This window comes from Stigmatopora nigra, chromosome 14 (assembly GCF_051989575.1).
Source record: "Stigmatopora nigra isolate UIUO_SnigA chromosome 14, RoL_Snig_1.1, whole genome shotgun sequence".
Classification (NCBI taxonomy): domain Eukaryota; kingdom Metazoa; phylum Chordata; class Actinopteri; order Syngnathiformes; family Syngnathidae; genus Stigmatopora; species Stigmatopora nigra.
Window position 1 is genome coordinate 5,151,752 of NC_135521.1, and position 18,202 is coordinate 5,169,953.

Here is an 18,202-nt window from a genome sequence, read left to right on the forward strand (position 1 = left end):
ACAGACGCGCTTGGATTTCATAGGGTTTATTTTATTGAGCATAATGACAAATAAACAATTATATACAATATATGTTAATTGATGCAAATAATTACACATCTAACACATCTGCAGGGCATAATGAAGATGTCCGCCTTTCTAAATCACTGGATAATGCCTGGAAGATATACAAAAAAGAGAGATAAATAAAGAAGAAAAAGAGAGATATACACATTTAGTTGTTGTATCATACGAGTGAAAAATATTGTTTCATGTAGGGTACAAATATGTATAACAGAATGCAATCAAAACAATGTTTTTCCAAATACAACTGTTGAACTTGAGACACTTTTCCCCCCTCTCTCTCACCTCCCACTCAGCAGTGGAAAGAATAACGGCAAGCCTTGTCGAAATCCGCTGGTCCGTCTGAGCCGTCCTCTCCCTGCCGGCTTTGACCTTTTGTGCAAGGGTGGCATTCTCAGCTTTGATTTTTTGGAGCTTCCGTCGCCAGTAGGCGTCCTGTTTTTGATAGAGTGGTATTATGGAGCTGCTCAAATCTTCTTCTGGATCCCCCGATGGACGCCTAAAAAAACAAGTGGATTGTGTTATTCTTTTGGTTTTAACAGCAGGATTGGATAGTTTGCTTTTAAATACAAATGCAAATCATACAACTTTGCATTTTGCCTTGCTTGGATCTACTTTGTGTACCAACCATGCCGGATCTGGACTGGTTTTAGCAGCACTCTCCAGTTCGTCCAGTTGACTTAATTTGGCCTCAATTTCAGCTTCTTTGTTCAGCAAGTCGATCCCATCCTTAATTTAACACAGACAAGAGTAAACGCGAGGAAAAACAATACACATCAGTGACGGGTGCAAACCTTGAGAGATTTCTGAAACTCTTTAACAAACTCCTTATTGACGATTTCCATCCTGGCAGGGTTTATCTTGTAGAGCTCACGGAACATGCTGGCAAACCTCTCGGTGCTGTTTTTATTAAAAAAATAATAATAATAATAAAAAACAGTATAAACATGTATTACAAGAGGAGTTGAGTTGTTTTTTTAGTATTCCTTTAGAATACAAAGGTCACAGAAATAAAGTAGAGTCCCCCACCTGGCCAAATCCGTAAACTTTGCCAGACTTCTCTCGATAACTTTATGATAAAACTTCAACCTGCAGCCTCGAGGTTGGTCATTGCTGGCTGGCTCACAAACTGCTTCTGATTTGACATGCTTTGATGATGAAGCCTCCACTGAGAAGTCATCACTCAGGGGTTTCTTCAACGAGTTTTCACTTGGCGTTGTCGTTGCGGCATTTTCCTCCATTTTCAATTGTTTATATTTTTGCAATCCGCGCCCAAACTACGGCACCCGAAGAAGTCCCAAATTGATTTTCACGCGTGCGCGGGGAAATCCGGAAAAGACCCTGCGTCACTTCCTCCAGTTGACTTTCCACCATCAGCTGGCGAGCTCCCGTAGGCGAAAATGGGCTTAATCACCGGGGTCTGCGCTTTCTTGTACCACCTGCCGCAGATTTACAAATGGCTGCTGAAGCCGTATTATATCACGTCCTTTTTCATGACCGTCGCCTTCCTGGCTATCCGAAAGGCTCCTGGTTTGTGCGAGCACCTGGCCACGCAACGCGAGGACGGCAACTCGTGCGACTTCGACTGGGTGGGTGCGCATCTCACGGCCCCCCAAAAAATATATATATAAATAAGTCACTTGATGGTCTCACTTTTCATCCTCATGCCTGTTTTGACAGAGAGAAGTGGAGATTCTCATGTTTCTCAGTGCCATCGTGATGATGAAAAACAGGAGAGCAAGTGAGTGGCAATACACACATTTTATATTGCAACTGACTGTTTAAGGTCATTTAAAGAAAAAATAAATATATATTTTTTACTGTGGATACTAGGTCCTAATTGTATTAGATTTTATATATGTGATATATTACTATATTTAACGCATATTTAGCGTACTTATTTTTCACATGGTTTGGAGAGTTGTACCTAACAATAAGATTGAGCAATTTCCTGCCGCGACCCCCAGAATTGACCTTTCAATAGAACAATTGCATACCACTAAACTATCGACTTTGCTCCAAGCAATTGCGGCGGCCATTGTAACTGTTTAACCAACTTGCAAGTGTGTGTGTGTGTGTGTGACAATTTTACGAGCCCGTCTACAAACAAACGAGCCCACTGTTGTGTAAACATTACCCTGGAATGACTTCTTTTGACCTTGTCGCCACTGGCTTTCTTTGTTTTTTGTTTTTTTGTTGTCACCTGCAGTCACATTGGAGCAGCACATCGGCAACTTGTTCCTGTTTAGCAAGGTGGCTAACGTCATCCTCTTTTTCCGACTGGACATCCGTCTCGGCATCCTCTACCTCGCCCTGTGTGTCGGTCAGTGGTCGTCGTGAAGAGTTTAAAAAAATAATAATAAGTTAGGAGATATGAAATATCAAATTGTTTTTGGCTCAACCAACAGCTTTTGTCATGACGTGCAAGCCTCCTCTGTACATGGGCCCCGAGTACATCAAGTATTTCAGCGATAAGACCATCGACGTGAGTGGATGGGACTGTGGCCATTGAAATACTGCATCAACAAATACCTGCTTTTCATTGGTCGAAACAGGAGGAGCTGCAGAAAGACAGTCGCGTCACCTGGATCGTAGAATTCTACGCCAACTGGTCGTCCGACTGCCAGTCTTTTGCACCCGTCTACGCTGACCTATCGCTCAAGTAAGACGTTTTTTTGGTCTCAATTAGAGGAAAAACTCAAAATGTGACATGTACTGTGCATTTAAAGGTACAACTGTGCCGGGCTGAGGTTCGGGAAGGTGGACATTGGTCGTTATGGAGAAGTCTCGAAGAGGTAAGCCACTTTCTGCAAATGTGTTTGTTCGATCTGGTTTTCTTCAATAAATGAATCATCTTCTTTGGAATAGGTACAGAGTCAGCACGTCCCCGCTGTCCAAGCAGCTTCCCTCTTTGGTGTTATTCCAAGGCGGCCAGGAAGTGATGAGACGTCCAGCGGTGGACAGCAAAGGCAGAGCTATTTCATGGACTTTCAATGAGGTTACTTAGCACCGGACCCAATGTTTGGAATGCTAGAATATCCGCTCATTTTTTTCCCCCCACCTCGTTCTCAGGAGAACATCATCAGAGAGTTTGACCTCAACGAGCGCTTCCAAAAGTCCAAGAAGCTGAACAAGAGTCGCGCTTTGAAGGAAGACGACCAGCAGAACTCCCGGCAAGAGGAGGCGGAGCCAAGTTCGGAGAGCAAGAAGGACAAGTGAAGATGGGAAATACTCCAATTTTGGTTTTCTGATGTGAACTTGCCTTCCAGTATTTTTTTTCTTCTTTTTTTCCCTACAGCAAATGTCACATAGAATGTAGACCACTTTAAGATTTTTTTCCCCCAGCGGGAATAGTGGGTCCGGTCACTGGTCTGTTGTCAACAGAAAAAAAAATAGGGAAGTTTTATCCACTTATTTAAATAATTTGTGTTTTGTATGTCACATTTGTTCACTGTTTTAACATGTGTTTACTAATGTCCCATTGTTCAAAGGCAAATAAAATGCATTTGAAAGTCAACACTTTTTTTTTTGGAATCCCTTTGACCTTATTTTTATTCTGAGAAGACATCTTCCAAAAATTCATGATAAGGCCATTTTTGAAAAGTCTTAAATGTATTACAGATATGGGTGAAGCTCCTTCCAATTCCACGTACTCACTCACACGGGTTGTTGGACGTCGTCCGAGGAAAGCAAAACACCTTTTTCCGTCTCTTCGTCCGCCGCCGTTGTCGATGATTCTCGCTTTCGGGGACAGAAAAGTCTCCAAAAAATGAACGACAAGTGTGCAAAATGTTATCAAATGGAAAGCTTTCCTCAAGGCATGCTAAATCCATTTTTTGTTTAAAAACATGGCTGTGAGATTTGAAAAGTCACTTGTCCAGACAAGATTTGAACGTCATCAAAAAGCAGAATTGTATAATATCAGCAAGATGAAGGAACAACAGAAGAAAAGCAAAAAAAAAAAAATATTTAAAAGGAAAAAAAAAAAAAGTTTTCGCAAACATACCCAAGCTTTGAAAACAAACAACGGATTGGACATGTCTTACAAAAGTTCCTTGATTTTTTTTGGTCAGGTTAAAATAAATAATCTCATTACGCGCTTTTCTTAATCCACGGGCCCTGATTTCATCCCATACAGGGCTCTAAAAAAAAAAACAAAATTGTATGTCATGGCAGATTATGAGCAGCGATGGTGAGTTTTGAAATAGAATAAGAAATAATGAATATTTAATGAGCTCCCTTTGCTTCTATTTGGGTTTTTTCCTTTAAAATCGTACCATCACCACACACAAGCTGTCATTCCACATGATTGTTCAAATGTAAAAGGCCCAATGGTAACGGGCTGGAAATCGTTCGACAAGATAGACGATGATTTTAAAGCTAGGAATCGAATTTTTGCATAACACCTCCAGCACGTGAAAATGACATTTACATTCAAGCAAAATGCATTCCACTTCAAATGTTTCTGTGGTTTACAACAAAGCTCAATCTTATTATTATTTTTTTAAATTGCCAATTTCATGGAGCGTTGGCTCATGGCTGATGCAGCCGTCAATTGGAAACAAGCAACACATACACGTCATTGAAAAATAAAGAATTATACACGTGATACATTTGCCACCCTCATTGAGATAAGTCATCTTAAACACCTGACAACAGGACCCAATAATAATCTGTAAGATCCTATACGTTGTTTTTTTTATAAAATATTTAAAAACGAGGCTTTATAAAACTAAATTGATACTGTGTGTGTGTTTTTTTTGTATAGGTTGGATTTCCTTGATGCTTTTCACTCGACAGCTCGATGTGGTCCAGGAATCAATCAAAGTAATCCTTTCTCCTGATTGGTCGACACGCTTTTGTCTTAAAGCCGCCTTTTAAAAGCCCCAAGTGTCCCAAATACTGCACACGACTAACGTACTGACGTCCTTTAAAGGAACGGCCTCCAAATGATCTGTGCGTCACAAAAGGAGTCACGTGGCGTCTAAGTCGAGATGGACGAGGCAGTGCGGCAGGCCCTTTCGGCCAATAAAATCCAAAGGAGAGAATGACAAGTTACCCATTGACTTTCCTTTCCTTGCTCGTCCTCATCCGCTCACTCAAACGGATATCTCGTACGTGGTCCCCCCGACGCCGGTCACCTTCTTGACTCCACCCCCTGGTTTAGATGCGCTGTGGTTGGCCAAAATTGTGCGAGAGCTCGATCTGATAAGAGAGCAATCGGAAGAAGAGAGAGACGATCGTGACGTCGGCCATGATATGACTGGAAGGCTGCGTTCGGAATCTTTCGGTTAATCCCTATTCACTCTTCAGGAATGTACAACAAAGTAGTTCCCAAATTGTTTCAAGATGAATAAATTTGAAAAATATTTATGAATCTAATTCTTTGAACTGTTAAGGTATCGCCTTCTCTGCTAGTTTTTCCCTTCCTGAGCTTGTCGAGCGTCAATTGATTGTCTCGGTTTATAGTCCGGATGATACGGTAGTCATAAAGCTTTCTTGAGGATACTCTTGGTGTAAAAAAGTTCAAGAGCCAAAATAGTTTTGGTTTTCTGAATCAATAGCAGTGCATTTGCTGTGTTTCTAACTTTAAAAGTAAATTTTGCCTTCTTGTTAAACTTTTCAAAGTAGGCACAATTTTCCTCTAATATGCCAAATTTAGGAAGTGAATCTTAGAGCAACTTTCTTCCCATATTGAAGCGCAGCGCTTGCAAAAAGTAACAAGGCTCACCTGGGCCTAATTATTGTAACGAGGGCCAGGCCGGCCGGGGGAGGGGTACAACAACTAAAGATACGAACACACTTGGAGAAGCTCTGGGAGTGGATAGGGAGGGAGGGAGGGAGGGAGCGATTCCGAACACAGGTCCAACTTTGTCCCCTCCTTCGCTAGAAGGAGACAAGGACAAACTTAAAAGGCCTAGTTGACTACAAACGGGCGGGCGGGCGGTCGCATGCTGGCATGCTTCTTTCTGCACACTAATTGTCGCCGTGGAAACGAGTGGAGCAAAAGGAAGACTCACAACGATCAGGGAGGAAGAGGGTGGCTGACACCAGTTAGGGAGGAAGAACAGTAAGGAAGATTAGGAAGAAAAGGCAAAGCGCCACCACGACAGACGGTTACTCACTGTGGCGCCGGGTGCCCTCCTCCGGCTCCTCCCCCTCGCTTGTGCTGGGCTCCCGCCTCTCCGCCGGAAGACTGGGACTTGGCCAGGGAGAGGCCGCGGGGCGGCGGGGCCACCGGAGGGGGCTCACTCGGGGAGGATAACGACGCGTTGGGGTTACGGGGCGCCCTGCAGGAGTCGTGGTTTTGCTGTAGTGGGTGCGGCACCATGGGGGGGCCAGAGGGAGGGGGCGGGCTGACGGCGCGCAGATAGGCCCTTTGCGGGGAGGAGAAAGTGGCGGCGCCCTGGAGAAGATGCCCCTCCCTCTGCTGGCTGAGCTGAGCCGAGAGGAAGGGCGACGTGTAGCCCCGGAGCGGCGATGCGCCCGGGGGGTGGCCTCTCGCCACCGCCGTCGTCATTGGGGGGAAGGGTCCGCGGGGCTTCTGCGGCGACAGCTCGTGGGCGGCCGACTCAAACTCGGGGCTGTCGGACGGCGTGAGCAGGCTGTCGTAGGACAGGCTGCCGTTCCGCGGCGTCTGGTTGGCCAGGCTCTTGTAGCTGGTGTCCGTGGTGCCTTCCGACTGGAGGGTGGCCAGGGGATTGTGCCCCCCGTGGCCCCCATGCGCCGCGTACCCCGAGCGCAGGCTGGACGAGTGGGAGCCCCCGCCGGACAGAACCAGGGACGATGGGTAGGAGGTGTGGGAGCGCCCGGTCAGGGAGTAGCCCGAGACCCCGCCCGCCGTCCGCCCGGGACCCTCGGACCTCTCCCCCGCCCCCCTGAACGGGCCCGCGCCTCCCCCCGCCGCCAGCGCGGCCCCGTCCAGGCTGCTGGGTTCCGAACGGTAACTGGGACGGCGGCTGGAGTGGAGGATAGAGGGAGACGGAGAGTCCAGGCTTTCCCCGCGGATCACCTGAAGGAAGGGGGGGGCACAAAAGGAGGAGGAGCAAAGACAGACAGGAGAGGGTTGGGGGGGGGGGGGGGGGGGGATTGCGTTGAGGAGCAGATGAAGAAAAAGACCAAGAGTCCCCGTTACCAAGGGAAGAAAAAAAATGGCCGAGGCGGCACAGAAACCCAGTTGGTCCCAAAGATTGCAACAGGAATATAAAAAATAAAACAGAGTGGTCGGTGGTGGACAAACGGGGGAGGGGCGGATGCTTGATCTGTGCTCTAATCCGTCATCACACTATTACGTTGGGGAACATTGACCGCTTTGAACAGGCAACGCTTGGGTGGCGTTCAATGTCAAAGACAGAAATGGAAATACTACACTCAATATCCACGACACATTGCAGTCAATGCGCTTGGGGGGGGGGGCGGGGGGGGGGGGATGGTTGGTGGGGGTTCCACTCCAAAACACAGATTGGAAAAAAGGGAACACATGACACTTGCTCAGGACTTACTGATCAACTGATGGCCACTGAATGATCAATTTTGAGTCAAAACAAAGAAACAAAAGAGGGTCCTGACGTTAACCACAATCCACATTAGAAAGGAGGGACTCGTCGTATTGGGGAAAAGGTCCAAAAACAGAAATACGCAAGTTTGGATTGAACTTAAATCGCTCGCTGCAGTATTTCACTCGATTTTTCTCAAACTGACAGGATTAACATGCAACAAATGAGTACCTTGCCATGCGTGTGGTTCCTCGCCGGGCTGTTGAAGGCAGGTCGATACTTGCTCATGGACTGCGTGGGCACGCCTTCTGTCAACAAGCTGCTTTCTAATACACAAGACGTGAGCACGTCAGAAAAAAAAGGAAAGCCACTCCACTGGGATTCTTACCTTCCGTTTCACCACGAGAAAGCCCGGGGTAACGAAGTTCCGGCTTTGGGGGTGGGGGGGCCTCTGTGTCTGCTGATTGGCTCTCCATTTGATCCAAACTACTCTTTGACTAAAAAAAAAAAAAAGACAATTGGCCTGTTGAAAATTTCAAGTACTCCTCAAAATTCTAATTTAATTCATTATGTTGTTATTCACTTTGACATATATGGAAATGTGTATCCTCAGGTTAAGTAGCAGTATTTATATAGACATTTTATTTGTTTTTAATGGCATATGTTTACTACACTTACTCTGGTACTGTGCCGATCATTCTGGATGCCATTGTCCAGGATCTTGGCTTCTAGCTGGGCCTCCGTAAGAGGCGGTCTGAGGAAGGGAGGCTGGATTTCTACCGTCTGAGGCTTCCGGGTCCGACCCGTGTATCTAAAAAGAGGAGAAGTGTACATATATGGAAGACATGAGTCAAAGGCCTTTTCAAAAGATAATGAACATATCATGGAGGACTGACCTGGGAGCCAGTGAGCTGCAGAGCACATGGGAAATATTCTTCACGCAGCCGTTGGTGAAGGGGTTAACGCCTCCGCGGAACTTTCCAGTCACCTGAAGAAAAAAAAACACAGCAAGTGTTCAGGGCACGGCTTCAAATAGAAACAAAACGTCCCAACGTGCGTTTACCTGCTCGTTTGTAGTGCGACCTCGAGCCACCAGCACCATATGGAAGCCAGTCAGGCCAGCCACTGGAACAAAAAACAGACCGGCCACGCACATCACCACCATACTGGTAAGGACACGGGCTAAGGAAAGATAACAAAAAGGCAAACGGGAGCCGTCGACGGGCGGAAAATCGTGAAGGATACGTGACGACGGCGTGCGGCGTGTCCAGTTCCTGGCGGTGGTGAAGCACGTAAAGGAGGCCGAAGCTAAAAACGTCCACGATGTGGGTGGTGAGCGAGACCAGGAAGAGAAAGAAGTAGCGGTAGTTCCGGCGACCGATGCAGTTGTTCACCCAGGGACAGTGGTGGTCAAAGTCCTGCCACACCACAATATTTCATCAGAGTATTAGGAGTAGGATTCAACCATAAGTTAACATCCAAAAATAAAGCCCAATGGCGCACATACCTCCACGCAGTTGTCGCAGACCGAGCAATGCGAGCAGCGGGGAGGACGGTAGAAACGACAGGTGGAACACCATTTCATGCGCACCTGGATGCCTTTGATTTCCACCGTTTTGTAGAGCGGCGCGCGGAAATCGTCCTCTTTGTCCTCGTCCTCCTCGGCTGCCAGCGCAAGACGAGACGTCAAAATGCATCTACATATCTATGTGTATCTACATATGTGCTTATATATATGTGTGTGTGTACACAAATGTGTATATACAACACGCTTATTTGTATATATATATATATTCATGTATTTATTTATTAACTTACTTATTACCTATCTATTTATGTCTAGAATGTCTTTTTCTGTGTCTGTATTCTCCCCCTCTTGCTACTGTGACAACAAAATTTCCCAAATACGGGATGAATAAAGTTATCCAATCCAATCCCGAGCGGCAAGTTTCTACCTCGAGGGAAGACTCCGGGATCCATGAAGGTCGCCATGCAGAAGTTGGCCAGTGTGAAGAGGAAGATCACGGAGATATAAATAGGAATGATGGGGGAGAAATACTCGTACAGCCATGGACAGCTAAAAAAGAGCAAGAAAAATACATGGTTATTTTTGCTTTGTTGACATTTTTTTTTTGCGTCGTTGGGACTTACGTGAAGCAGAAGAAGAGGGTGGTGGATCCCACCAGGAAGGTGGTCGCCGCCGACACCGGGACGTATCGGCTGGGTCGGAAAGGGCGGGGAGGAGCAGAAAGCTGGCCACCCACTCCTCCCCCGACTCCCCCACTGCTGAAGCCCGGCATCAGAGACGGAGCAAAGACGGGAAGAACGGCGACAAACTAGCTGAGGACCGTCGAAGCCAAAACGCCCTTTGACCACTTAGGATGAGCCCAGTCTTTGTTTGGGAAAGGCCATGGGACGACAATAATCAACGCTCGCAACACTTTGATAAATATTCTTTAAAATCATATAGCAATACGCAGTTCTACTTGCATGTTTCTCTTCGTGCAAATCGAAAACTTTCTATTTAAGCATCATAAAAGCAATGTGATAGAAAAATACGTCTATAGGAAATGCATCACTATATGGTATGGCTTCAATGGTACCGCGTTTGGCGCATTACGGTCAAGTGAGACTTTTTTCGGGATGGCCGAGGGCTACGGGGCGGGACGGCTCCACGCCCTTCAGCCGTCAGTTGGAGTCCACGTGGGCCTTCTCCGATAATCGACTGAAACGATGTCTTTGGGACTCCAACCTTATAAAAGGACGTCCGAGTCCATGCCGAGTGAGCCCCGCTTTCGGTCGGTATGCTAACGTAGCGACGGGAGGAGGGGGCGGGGATAAAAGAGAAGAAATCAACTCATTCCAAAAAGAACGGTGCAGGTCACTGCGCTGTGGCGGTGCTTGTCCAGGCCGGGATGGAGAAATCTCTCCCACCTCCACATTCTCTGCAGATAGACCTCTTCTTCCATTGCGCAGCTTTGAAACGGGGCCATCTGCAACATGCCGCTTACATAGTCTGAACTTCAATAGTCCTTATTATTAGAGTTTTGTTTTATGTCCCAGTTGATGTTCTTCCTCCGTGGCTTGTGATGACGGCAGAAGCCTCTGTTAGGGGAAAATCAGAGGGAACATAAAGGCTTAGCCAAAAATGGTGCTCTTTTTAAACAAAATAGACATTAAAATCGGAAATCGGAATTTAAAAGACATTTGGATACAGATACAATTATGCCTTGCAACTGAATGGAAGCATGGATTTAAATAAATCTTTGCTACTATTTATGTTTTCAAATTATCACCGTGACAACAAGATCATAATGTCCCATAACCAGTGAGCTATTTCAGGATCAGACTGGAGGGCTATTCATGCGGTCCATGAGAGGTTCCCTGGTAACACCTAAAATTGTATAAAATGTCTGTGTATACGTACACCAATACAGGGTAGCTACTTATGATCTATTTACATGTTATACATCCAATGTACGAATAGCCATAACTATGTTCCAAAAGCACGCCATGTCATCAAATCTATGCGAAGGAATATGGATACATCAGAGCCTTATAACTTCTCACACCGAGTCGAAACCCAATACACAATATAAACGGTAAGAATGTGGCTTCACTACATATCAATTCAATCAAAGTCACCCAACAGAAACAGAACTTCGGCAGAGAGAATTTCACAGGAAGATTGACTAACTGAGTCTGAGTCAGTATTAGTTTCGACATCAACAGACTGAAGGCTTAATAGAAAGTTAGAGTTGGTGGGGGGAAAAACAACATAATATCATGGAACACATTCTCTTGACACTGTCAGTATGGCGAATGGGGTCGCACCCATTTTCCATTCTGATGTCATGAATAACTAAATTTCACAACTTTGTGTAAACATTTTCAAGGGGAATAAACGGAACACTTTAATCCGCGTTCTGAAGACATTCGGTGTAACAATTTTTGCCCCAAAAAACTTGGTCTTCAACGTCATTGAGTACGCAAGCGAGCTGTCGTCAAGGAGCAAACGACTGTCGCAAATTGATGCAAAAGCGAACTTGAACTAGAGAGCCATTTGGGTGCACAATACAACATTCAGATCGTTTCCCTAGAAAATGCTAGACGTGACGTGACTTCCTTCGATTCCACCCATGATTGGATAAGGGTTATGGCAATGGAAAATTAATCGGTGCGGTATGAAAGCCAGTGCAAACGGATCTGGAGAAAGAAGCGTAATCTGATCGTTTGGTCACGCCCCTCTCCCAAACAACCGAGTTGGGACAAACAGGAGTTATCCTACTGACACTGTCTGTTGTTAATCATCTCATCTCCCCCGCACCAAATCCCCCCTCCAACCCCTGCACCATAAAGGATGTTAATCCTAAAATCTCCGCCCGTCATGTTACCGCAACAATTCACTGCTGAAGATAACGGGCACGTCAATAAGCGACCGATCGAACCCAACTCGTTGCTAGTTCATCCCCCGCCTGCTGTTTCAGTCTGATATCAACACACGCGAGTATTTGATAGATCATAGCGCCATGTTTCAGTGATCTTTGCGATGAGAGAGCTGGCGTTGACCAGGCCAGGGCAATGTAACACAGCATCATTAAGCAGCACAATTTAGCGTATGAAATCCATAAAAGAGTCGACGATGGCGAATGTGAGCCCAAATGAGCGAAACGGCAGCTTTAACACGCAGCGATCGGCACTTCAGAATTTGCCTCGAAAGTTTTTGCCACAGCCAAGGCTAACGGGGATAGCCGACGAGCAATGGAACCTTCAGACACTTGGCTACGCCTCTTGGGCCGATCCACTTTTTTAAATAAAAATCCTCAATAGCAGTCAGCACAAAGAATGGTCAGAGAAAGCAGCGCGTACCTAAAATGGCAAATCGTGACAGGTCTTTCTTCTGGCGAGGAGTCGTTTTTTTGTCCAGCCACGTTAGCCGATAGCAGTCAGCATAGCTCGCCTAGGCCGACGTCGGAATCCCGGAAAAGGAGCATTGGATGGTCATCCTCCAGGTGGGACGGGTAGCCAATCAGAGATGGGGGGCGTGGTCTAACAAGGAATCAGGATGGCGTTCGACATTTTTTACATACTACGTAGTATTATGTATACTTTAAGATTTTACCTAAAAACACTTTAAAAAACAAAGATGTGCAAGGCAAAAATATAATTTCATAAGGAACAGCAATAACAACAAAAGCCTCATCATATTGCTAATAAACTGTTTCTGATGAAAATTATTCCCCCTGTTCAGTTTATTTATTTGGGTGTCATTTGTTTTTATGTTTGTGGTCAAGACAACCAAAAATGAATAAAATAGATACCAAATACATACATATTTTTGGAAAGTGAGAAAGTTGCTGCCTCATTCCAAAGCTGTGTAATTTCCCCACATTCATTTCCAGGTAAACATCAATTGTAAACACAATCTTTTTATTATTAGTCTTTTTAAATAATACACTAAAATGAAGCCTATAAGGATATATGAGACAATAGTAGAAGAAACTATTGTCAGTTCTGAATCTGTATACGTACTCAGCTTCATCCCACATTAGTAAAATTTGGCGCTAAATTGTGAATGCGGACATGAATCTACTTGTCTATTTGTGCCGTGACTGACTGGAAACCAGTCAAGCGCGTTCCCCTCCTCCCGTGAAGTCATTTGCTCGACTTTACTCGCAACTGGGTTGATGGGTATCAATCAGTAATGTCAAAACTGCAAAGAATTTATTTAAGAAAATAGGAATGGATGGACATTCAGAAAAAGACATGTTATAGCATTAAGGTGGTCAAACTGTTCCAAAAAGGGCTGCAATGGGTGCAGGTTTTCAATCCAAGCCATATAGAGGACATTTTTTCACCTAATTGTGTCCTACAAGTGCAATCAGTGGATTGCAGTCAGGTGCTTCTCGTTTCAGCCCAACCCCCGTTGGTTCAACTGTTCGAGCTGGATCGCTTGGAGCAAAAAGCGGCACCCACAGGGGCCTTCGAGGACCGCTAAACCCCACCCCTTTTATAGCATGATTCAGATTAAGAAAATTCAGTTTAAGAAAATGCTTCTCCAAAAGAGAAAAAACCTTGAAAAACCTAATGCGTAAAAATAGGACTCCTCAAAAGTGGCAACCTGCTTCATAAAAAAAAGGAAACTAAGTGACAACATATTGAGTGATTTAACCCATTTTTTGTCATTTTTTACGAGATAGTCCCACTTTACTTAGTGTCCATGAAACGTATGTCCATGATGAGAAGAGTGTGTCTGGGCAGGGGTCTCGGTGACGGGGACAAGACCTTCATCACCTGCAATTGCGTGTCCACGTGGGTCACCACGATAAAGCCGCACACCGGAGTCTCCACGATTCCCTTTCTCGTCCCCTCGTCTCCGTCCTCGGCGCTGCTGACGCTCAGCACGTGGTAGGTGAGGTCTCTTCCGGGCGTGACGGGAACCATCTTGAGTTGGGTGTCGTCTTGAGACATCCCCAGCGGCAGGCAGGAGTCCGGGATGGAAGGCGCCCCGATCTTGTAGATGCGCACGTCCGAGAAACGCACCTCAAAGGAGAAAGGGTAGAAGGAGACTGCCCGGAAGCCGTAAAAGTATTCCCGGATCTTCTCGTCCCGGACATCGCGTCGGCACTCCTTGGAGCGCTCCACCACTCCCCCCGACTTGGGCAGGAGGACCACGCGGACAAAGTGAGGGAGATCTCGTTTGAGTTCGTTGTACAGCCTCTCGTGGTCCAGCACGAGGACCACGTCCACCTCGAAGGCGGAGGCGCAATGGACCAGGGCGTGATAACCCGAGCCCTTGACCCAGCCGCACGTGTTGATGATGCACCCCCCGACGCTGGCTTTCCTGTTCACCTCGCAGCGCTGGGAAAATACCTCGGCCAGGCAAGAGGTCAGCTTGAGGGATATCAAAATGATCAGCGTGAATGCCTTGGAAGTTCGACGTTCATTTTAACACGGCCACGTTTGCTAACGGCCTTACCTTATTGTAAAGTTTGATGTTGGTCCCTGGAGATGTCGAGCCAAAGTGGTAGACGAGAGGAGCCTGCACTGAGAAGCCCTCCTCCACATCGGCAGGACGCTCAATGCACAGCGCTGACACTGTTCCCGGTACCGATACCTAAAGAAAGGGAAAATACTCGTAAAAAAAAAAAAAATGGGTCAAATATCGCAACTTTTTACAGTTACATTTTTAAATAGTCTCTCAGAGCTGCGATAGACCGCCATTTTACCATTATCGCAGTTCTTTGGATTACTTTGATTTGATCGTCAATACATTACGTATTTATTCATGCTCCTTTTAGGCTTTAGTGTAAATGGATACACTTATTTATGTGCTTGCCTGACAGTAAAGATACACCCACGTCGTGCCACCCTCAAAAAGTGAGTCATCTGCCTCATCTGCCTGCAGTTCACTTAATTGGACACTTGGGGGGAAAACCCTTAAAACTTTCATCGAAACATGGCAATGTCGAGTTAAAGCACATGTGGCGGCAACTGTATGACACCCATTTTAAAATACGAATATAACGTTTGAAAAATGGCAGTCATCTGTATGCCTTTCCAGCTCACCCCACTTTGGCCAACGTCCAGTTCCACCAGCGTGGGCCTCCTACCCACTCGCACGGCGTAGCTCAGTAACAGCCGACACACTGTCGACTTGCCCACGTCCGTAGGACCCACCACCATCACCTAGGAAGAAAAGACAGCGTTACATAAAGCAAAATAGGCCAAACATCTGACTGAAAAAGTCATATTATATACACACTACATCAGTATGCCGCTGTATTCCATATTTTGAAATATGTCAGCAGCTGTGATAAATGAGAGAGACATTATAAGGTACCCTTGGTCCTCGCTCATTGTCCCGCTCCGCCTGTTTTCTCATCTGTTCCAGCGCGGCGTGTGTGTTTAGGTAAAGAAGCATGGGAGTTTCTTTGGACACGTAAGCCACCTGAGGGAAGGAAGTGGATGACTTGGCATGAAAAAAAGATTGTCATTACATGTAGAGTTTCGGAGTCCGTACTGACCTCCGGCTTCCCGTAAAGGTTGACGCTGCAGCCGTGCCAGGTGAATACTGCGATCTTGGCGCCCGGGCCAAAGTTGTACTTCTTGTTCTTGTTCAGCTCGGAGCCAAACACCTCTGCCATCCCCGTGAGGAGTTCCAATTCTACCTGCTCTGCAGACTCCCCGGCCTCCACCTCAAAGCGAAGTTCTGTCTCCTTTTCCAGGTCATATCTGGTACCGACTTTCCCAGGTTGCAAAGGATCCTCACTCGTCTTTTCTACACCTTCAGTGGCCATGGTAAAGCTAACAAAATATGGTCAGAGGTTAACAACAAATTCCTATTGATCTCGCACGGAAATATGCCAGTTTTACGAAATGGTTTCTGATGTACTATTATAAGACAAGTTATTAGATACCACTTTATCTCAGTGAGGAGCTATGAAAAGTTAATCTTAAGTAGTTATGAAATTGAAGTTAACCGTGGTAGAAGCTGACGTGACATATTGCCGACTATTTCAATTTAAAGCTTCAAATTAATTCAATGTATTAACTTCCAGTCATAAATGAAAGCCAAACGTGTTTAGAAAAAAATCTGTATCTACGAAATAATTACCAGTTTTAGCGTCAATAACTTTCGTAGGGTGTTTTGAGCATTGAGATCACGTATAGATGTGTGTATATTGAGCTAGATGGCTATTGCCCACTGCAAAGCATAATGGACGGGCGTTATCATATGTCGGCCATTTTATATCAGTGCCTCTTAGATCTTATGGCCGGTCAATGGAGCTTTTACTATTAATATTCCGTTTTTGTTATAACAAAACCGTTTTGAAATCTGTAAGATACTACGGAGTTCAGACAAGTCACTTTACTGAGGTTTGATGGGTATCTTACTGTTTAAATATGGCCGTTGGTTACGAATTCAGCTTTCCACCTCTCACGCCGAAGAGGCGCTATCCATATTGTGGAAAAGCTTTGCGACGGTCGCGTGTTGGTGACGTACAAAATCGAGATTGAGTCGACGCAAAAGTTTGACGTTTTTGTTTACGTTAAAATTGGCAGAACAATATGGGCATCTGGGAAATGTTTCTGGGCCCTCAGGCTTTTAGCGTCGTCATCTAAAATGCCACTTAATCGGGAATCATGAAATACAAACCAAGAAAATAAACACACATTATAGAAAATATTTTTATTCATAAGAAAGGTAAAAAAAAATCTATCAAGTGTCCAACTGTGAATAATACACAACGACAACGGGGTCTAGAAACAGAAGCTGTTGTTCTAAAATTACCCAGTAGGTGTCGCTACTTTTACACAATTAGGGGCCGAGCTGGAAGACTGTTCATCAGAAGATAGACTGCGGGACTCCAGTTTAGTCACTCCTCGTCATTCTGCTTCCACAAGTTACACCCATGAACAATATTCTGCATAACAAAAAAAACAAGATGAGTTTTCTTCAGTATTTACACGATCTCACAATGACAGGGCAGTATTCAAAAGGACAAACCTAAACTTTTACTGGTCACCACCGACAGCTTCTTGAAGAGCAGAAACTACGACATCAGGTTCAGGAAACTTGAGTTTACGAGGTGGACCCTTCTTTATTCCGGTCCAAAGCAATATCTCTGTTGAAATTAAGGTGTAATTTAACATTTCCATTAATGATTGCAGTACTCTTTTGGCTCACCTTTGCCTCCATCTATCAGAGTGATCTCAAAGCTGTTCCTGCGGGGTTTGTCGGGGTTGAGAATCACAGTCAACTCAGGGCGTGCAGCCAACAGGGCAGATTTCACCCCTTCAGCATTACGCCCATACACTCGTCAGCTCTTACTGCCCAAAATAGCAGATTAACACGAGCATGTTACTGGTGATTAGCAAATTGGGATGAGGTTGAATACCAATTTAGTACTATTATTCACTCCAAGTGCAAGTATCCAAATAAAATACTCACATGCCGATACAATGTACCGACACTTGATTATGCTGTTATATTTTGTAGTATAGTATACATGCCAAACATTTGCATTCCAAATGACAAATAATCTTACCAGTGTTCAATAACTACTTTGGGGGCCTCCAGTAAGGGCACCTCTTCTGCTTTCGTCTCCTTCGCTGATTTGTCTTCCTCTTCGGCCACAATTTTGCGCTTTCGTCCACGACGAGCTAGAAATGTCGATGTATAAAAGAAAAAATAACAGTTAGTTCGATATATGGAACTTGCCTTTTAATTATATGAAAACGTTGACATTTACTACATTTTTTTACCAACAACCTAAACCCAAGCAATTTAGCATCTAAATACAACTTTTTTCATGGGATTAACTACAAAGGCATTTTGAAAACTAAAACATACTAGGTGAAGGCATGACAAACCTGCTGCAGCGGCCATTGTTGTTGTGAAAGTTTCGCGGGGTAATGGACTGCACTAATGCCCTGTTGGCTAAAGGTGATTTGGATCAAACCATTACAAAATATTTTCAAATGTTAATCTTAGTGTTTGTCTTAGTTATTGTTTTAAAGTCTAATCTTTTTGTGAATTTCTTTGTGGTTATGTGTACCATAATTAAATTAAACTTTACAACAATTTGTACACCCAAATTCTATGAGAATGGTTTGCAGGCTGCTTCGGTATGTATCTC

At 45.1% G+C, this 18,202-nt stretch overlaps 5 protein-coding genes across 6 annotated transcripts; 1 reads left to right on the plus strand and 4 right to left on the minus strand.

The window, feature by feature from the left end:
- Window positions 1-10: 10 nt before the first annotated feature.
- On the minus strand, window positions 11-1,650 carry pmf1 (polyamine modulated factor 1). Its single transcript, XM_077732477.1, has 5 exons — window positions 1,093-1,650; window positions 858-963; window positions 692-792; window positions 349-562; window positions 11-157 (listed from the first exon to the last, which is right to left on the minus strand). Exons 1-5 carry the CDS (start codon window positions 1,302-1,304, stop codon window positions 92-94), a joined length of 699 nt encoding a protein of 232 aa, XP_077588603.1. The 5' UTR covers window positions 1,305-1,650; the 3' UTR covers window positions 11-91.
- Window positions 1,388-3,580, plus strand: tmx2a (thioredoxin-related transmembrane protein 2a). The gene is made up of 8 exons (XM_077732475.1): window positions 1,388-1,652; window positions 1,744-1,804; window positions 2,273-2,386; window positions 2,472-2,548; window positions 2,619-2,725; window positions 2,793-2,858; window positions 2,932-3,061; window positions 3,136-3,580. The coding sequence occupies exons 1-8, from the start codon at window positions 1,464-1,466 to the stop codon at window positions 3,280-3,282; spliced, it is 891 nt and encodes a 296-aa protein (XP_077588601.1). The 5' UTR covers window positions 1,388-1,463; the 3' UTR covers window positions 3,283-3,580.
- A 17-nt stretch (window positions 3,581-3,597) lies between these two features.
- Window positions 3,598-12,569, minus strand: zdhhc5b (zDHHC palmitoyltransferase 5b). 2 transcript variants are annotated; one of them, XM_077732461.1, is made up of 13 exons: window positions 12,429-12,569; window positions 9,711-10,664; window positions 9,515-9,636; window positions 9,067-9,224; window positions 8,805-8,977; window positions 8,623-8,725; window positions 8,456-8,547; window positions 8,238-8,370; window positions 7,948-8,056; window positions 7,791-7,885; window positions 6,189-7,075; window positions 6,084-6,107; window positions 3,598-5,268 (listed from the first exon to the last, which is right to left on the minus strand). In XM_077732461.1, the coding sequence occupies exons 2-12, from the start codon at window positions 9,857-9,859 to the stop codon at window positions 6,089-6,091; spliced, it is 2,040 nt and encodes a 679-aa protein (XP_077588587.1). In that variant the 5' UTR covers window positions 9,860-10,664; window positions 12,429-12,569; the 3' UTR covers window positions 3,598-5,268; window positions 6,084-6,088. The 2 variants fall into 2 exon arrangements, with proteins under 2 accessions (XP_077588587.1, XP_077588586.1); XM_077732460.1 differs by lacking the exon at window positions 6,084-6,107.
- A 697-nt stretch (window positions 12,570-13,266) lies between these two features.
- Window positions 13,267-16,261, minus strand: clp1 (cleavage factor polyribonucleotide kinase subunit 1). The gene is made up of 6 exons (XM_077733625.1): window positions 16,177-16,261; window positions 15,587-15,866; window positions 15,403-15,510; window positions 15,129-15,248; window positions 14,539-14,676; window positions 13,267-14,453 (listed from the first exon to the last, which is right to left on the minus strand). The coding sequence occupies exons 2-6, from the start codon at window positions 15,857-15,859 to the stop codon at window positions 13,767-13,769; spliced, it is 1,326 nt and encodes a 441-aa protein (XP_077589751.1). The 5' UTR covers window positions 15,860-15,866; window positions 16,177-16,261; the 3' UTR covers window positions 13,267-13,766.
- A 476-nt stretch (window positions 16,262-16,737) lies between these two features.
- selenoh (selenoprotein H) lies at window positions 16,738-18,085 on the minus strand. Its single transcript, XM_077733499.1, has 5 exons — window positions 17,937-18,085; window positions 17,612-17,726; window positions 17,251-17,393; window positions 17,071-17,188; window positions 16,738-16,987 (listed from the first exon to the last, which is right to left on the minus strand). The coding sequence occupies exons 1-4, from the start codon at window positions 17,950-17,952 to the stop codon at window positions 17,079-17,081; spliced, it is 384 nt and encodes a 127-aa protein (XP_077589625.1). The 5' UTR covers window positions 17,953-18,085; the 3' UTR covers window positions 16,738-16,987; window positions 17,071-17,078.
- Between the last annotated feature and the right edge of the window lie 117 nt (window positions 18,086-18,202).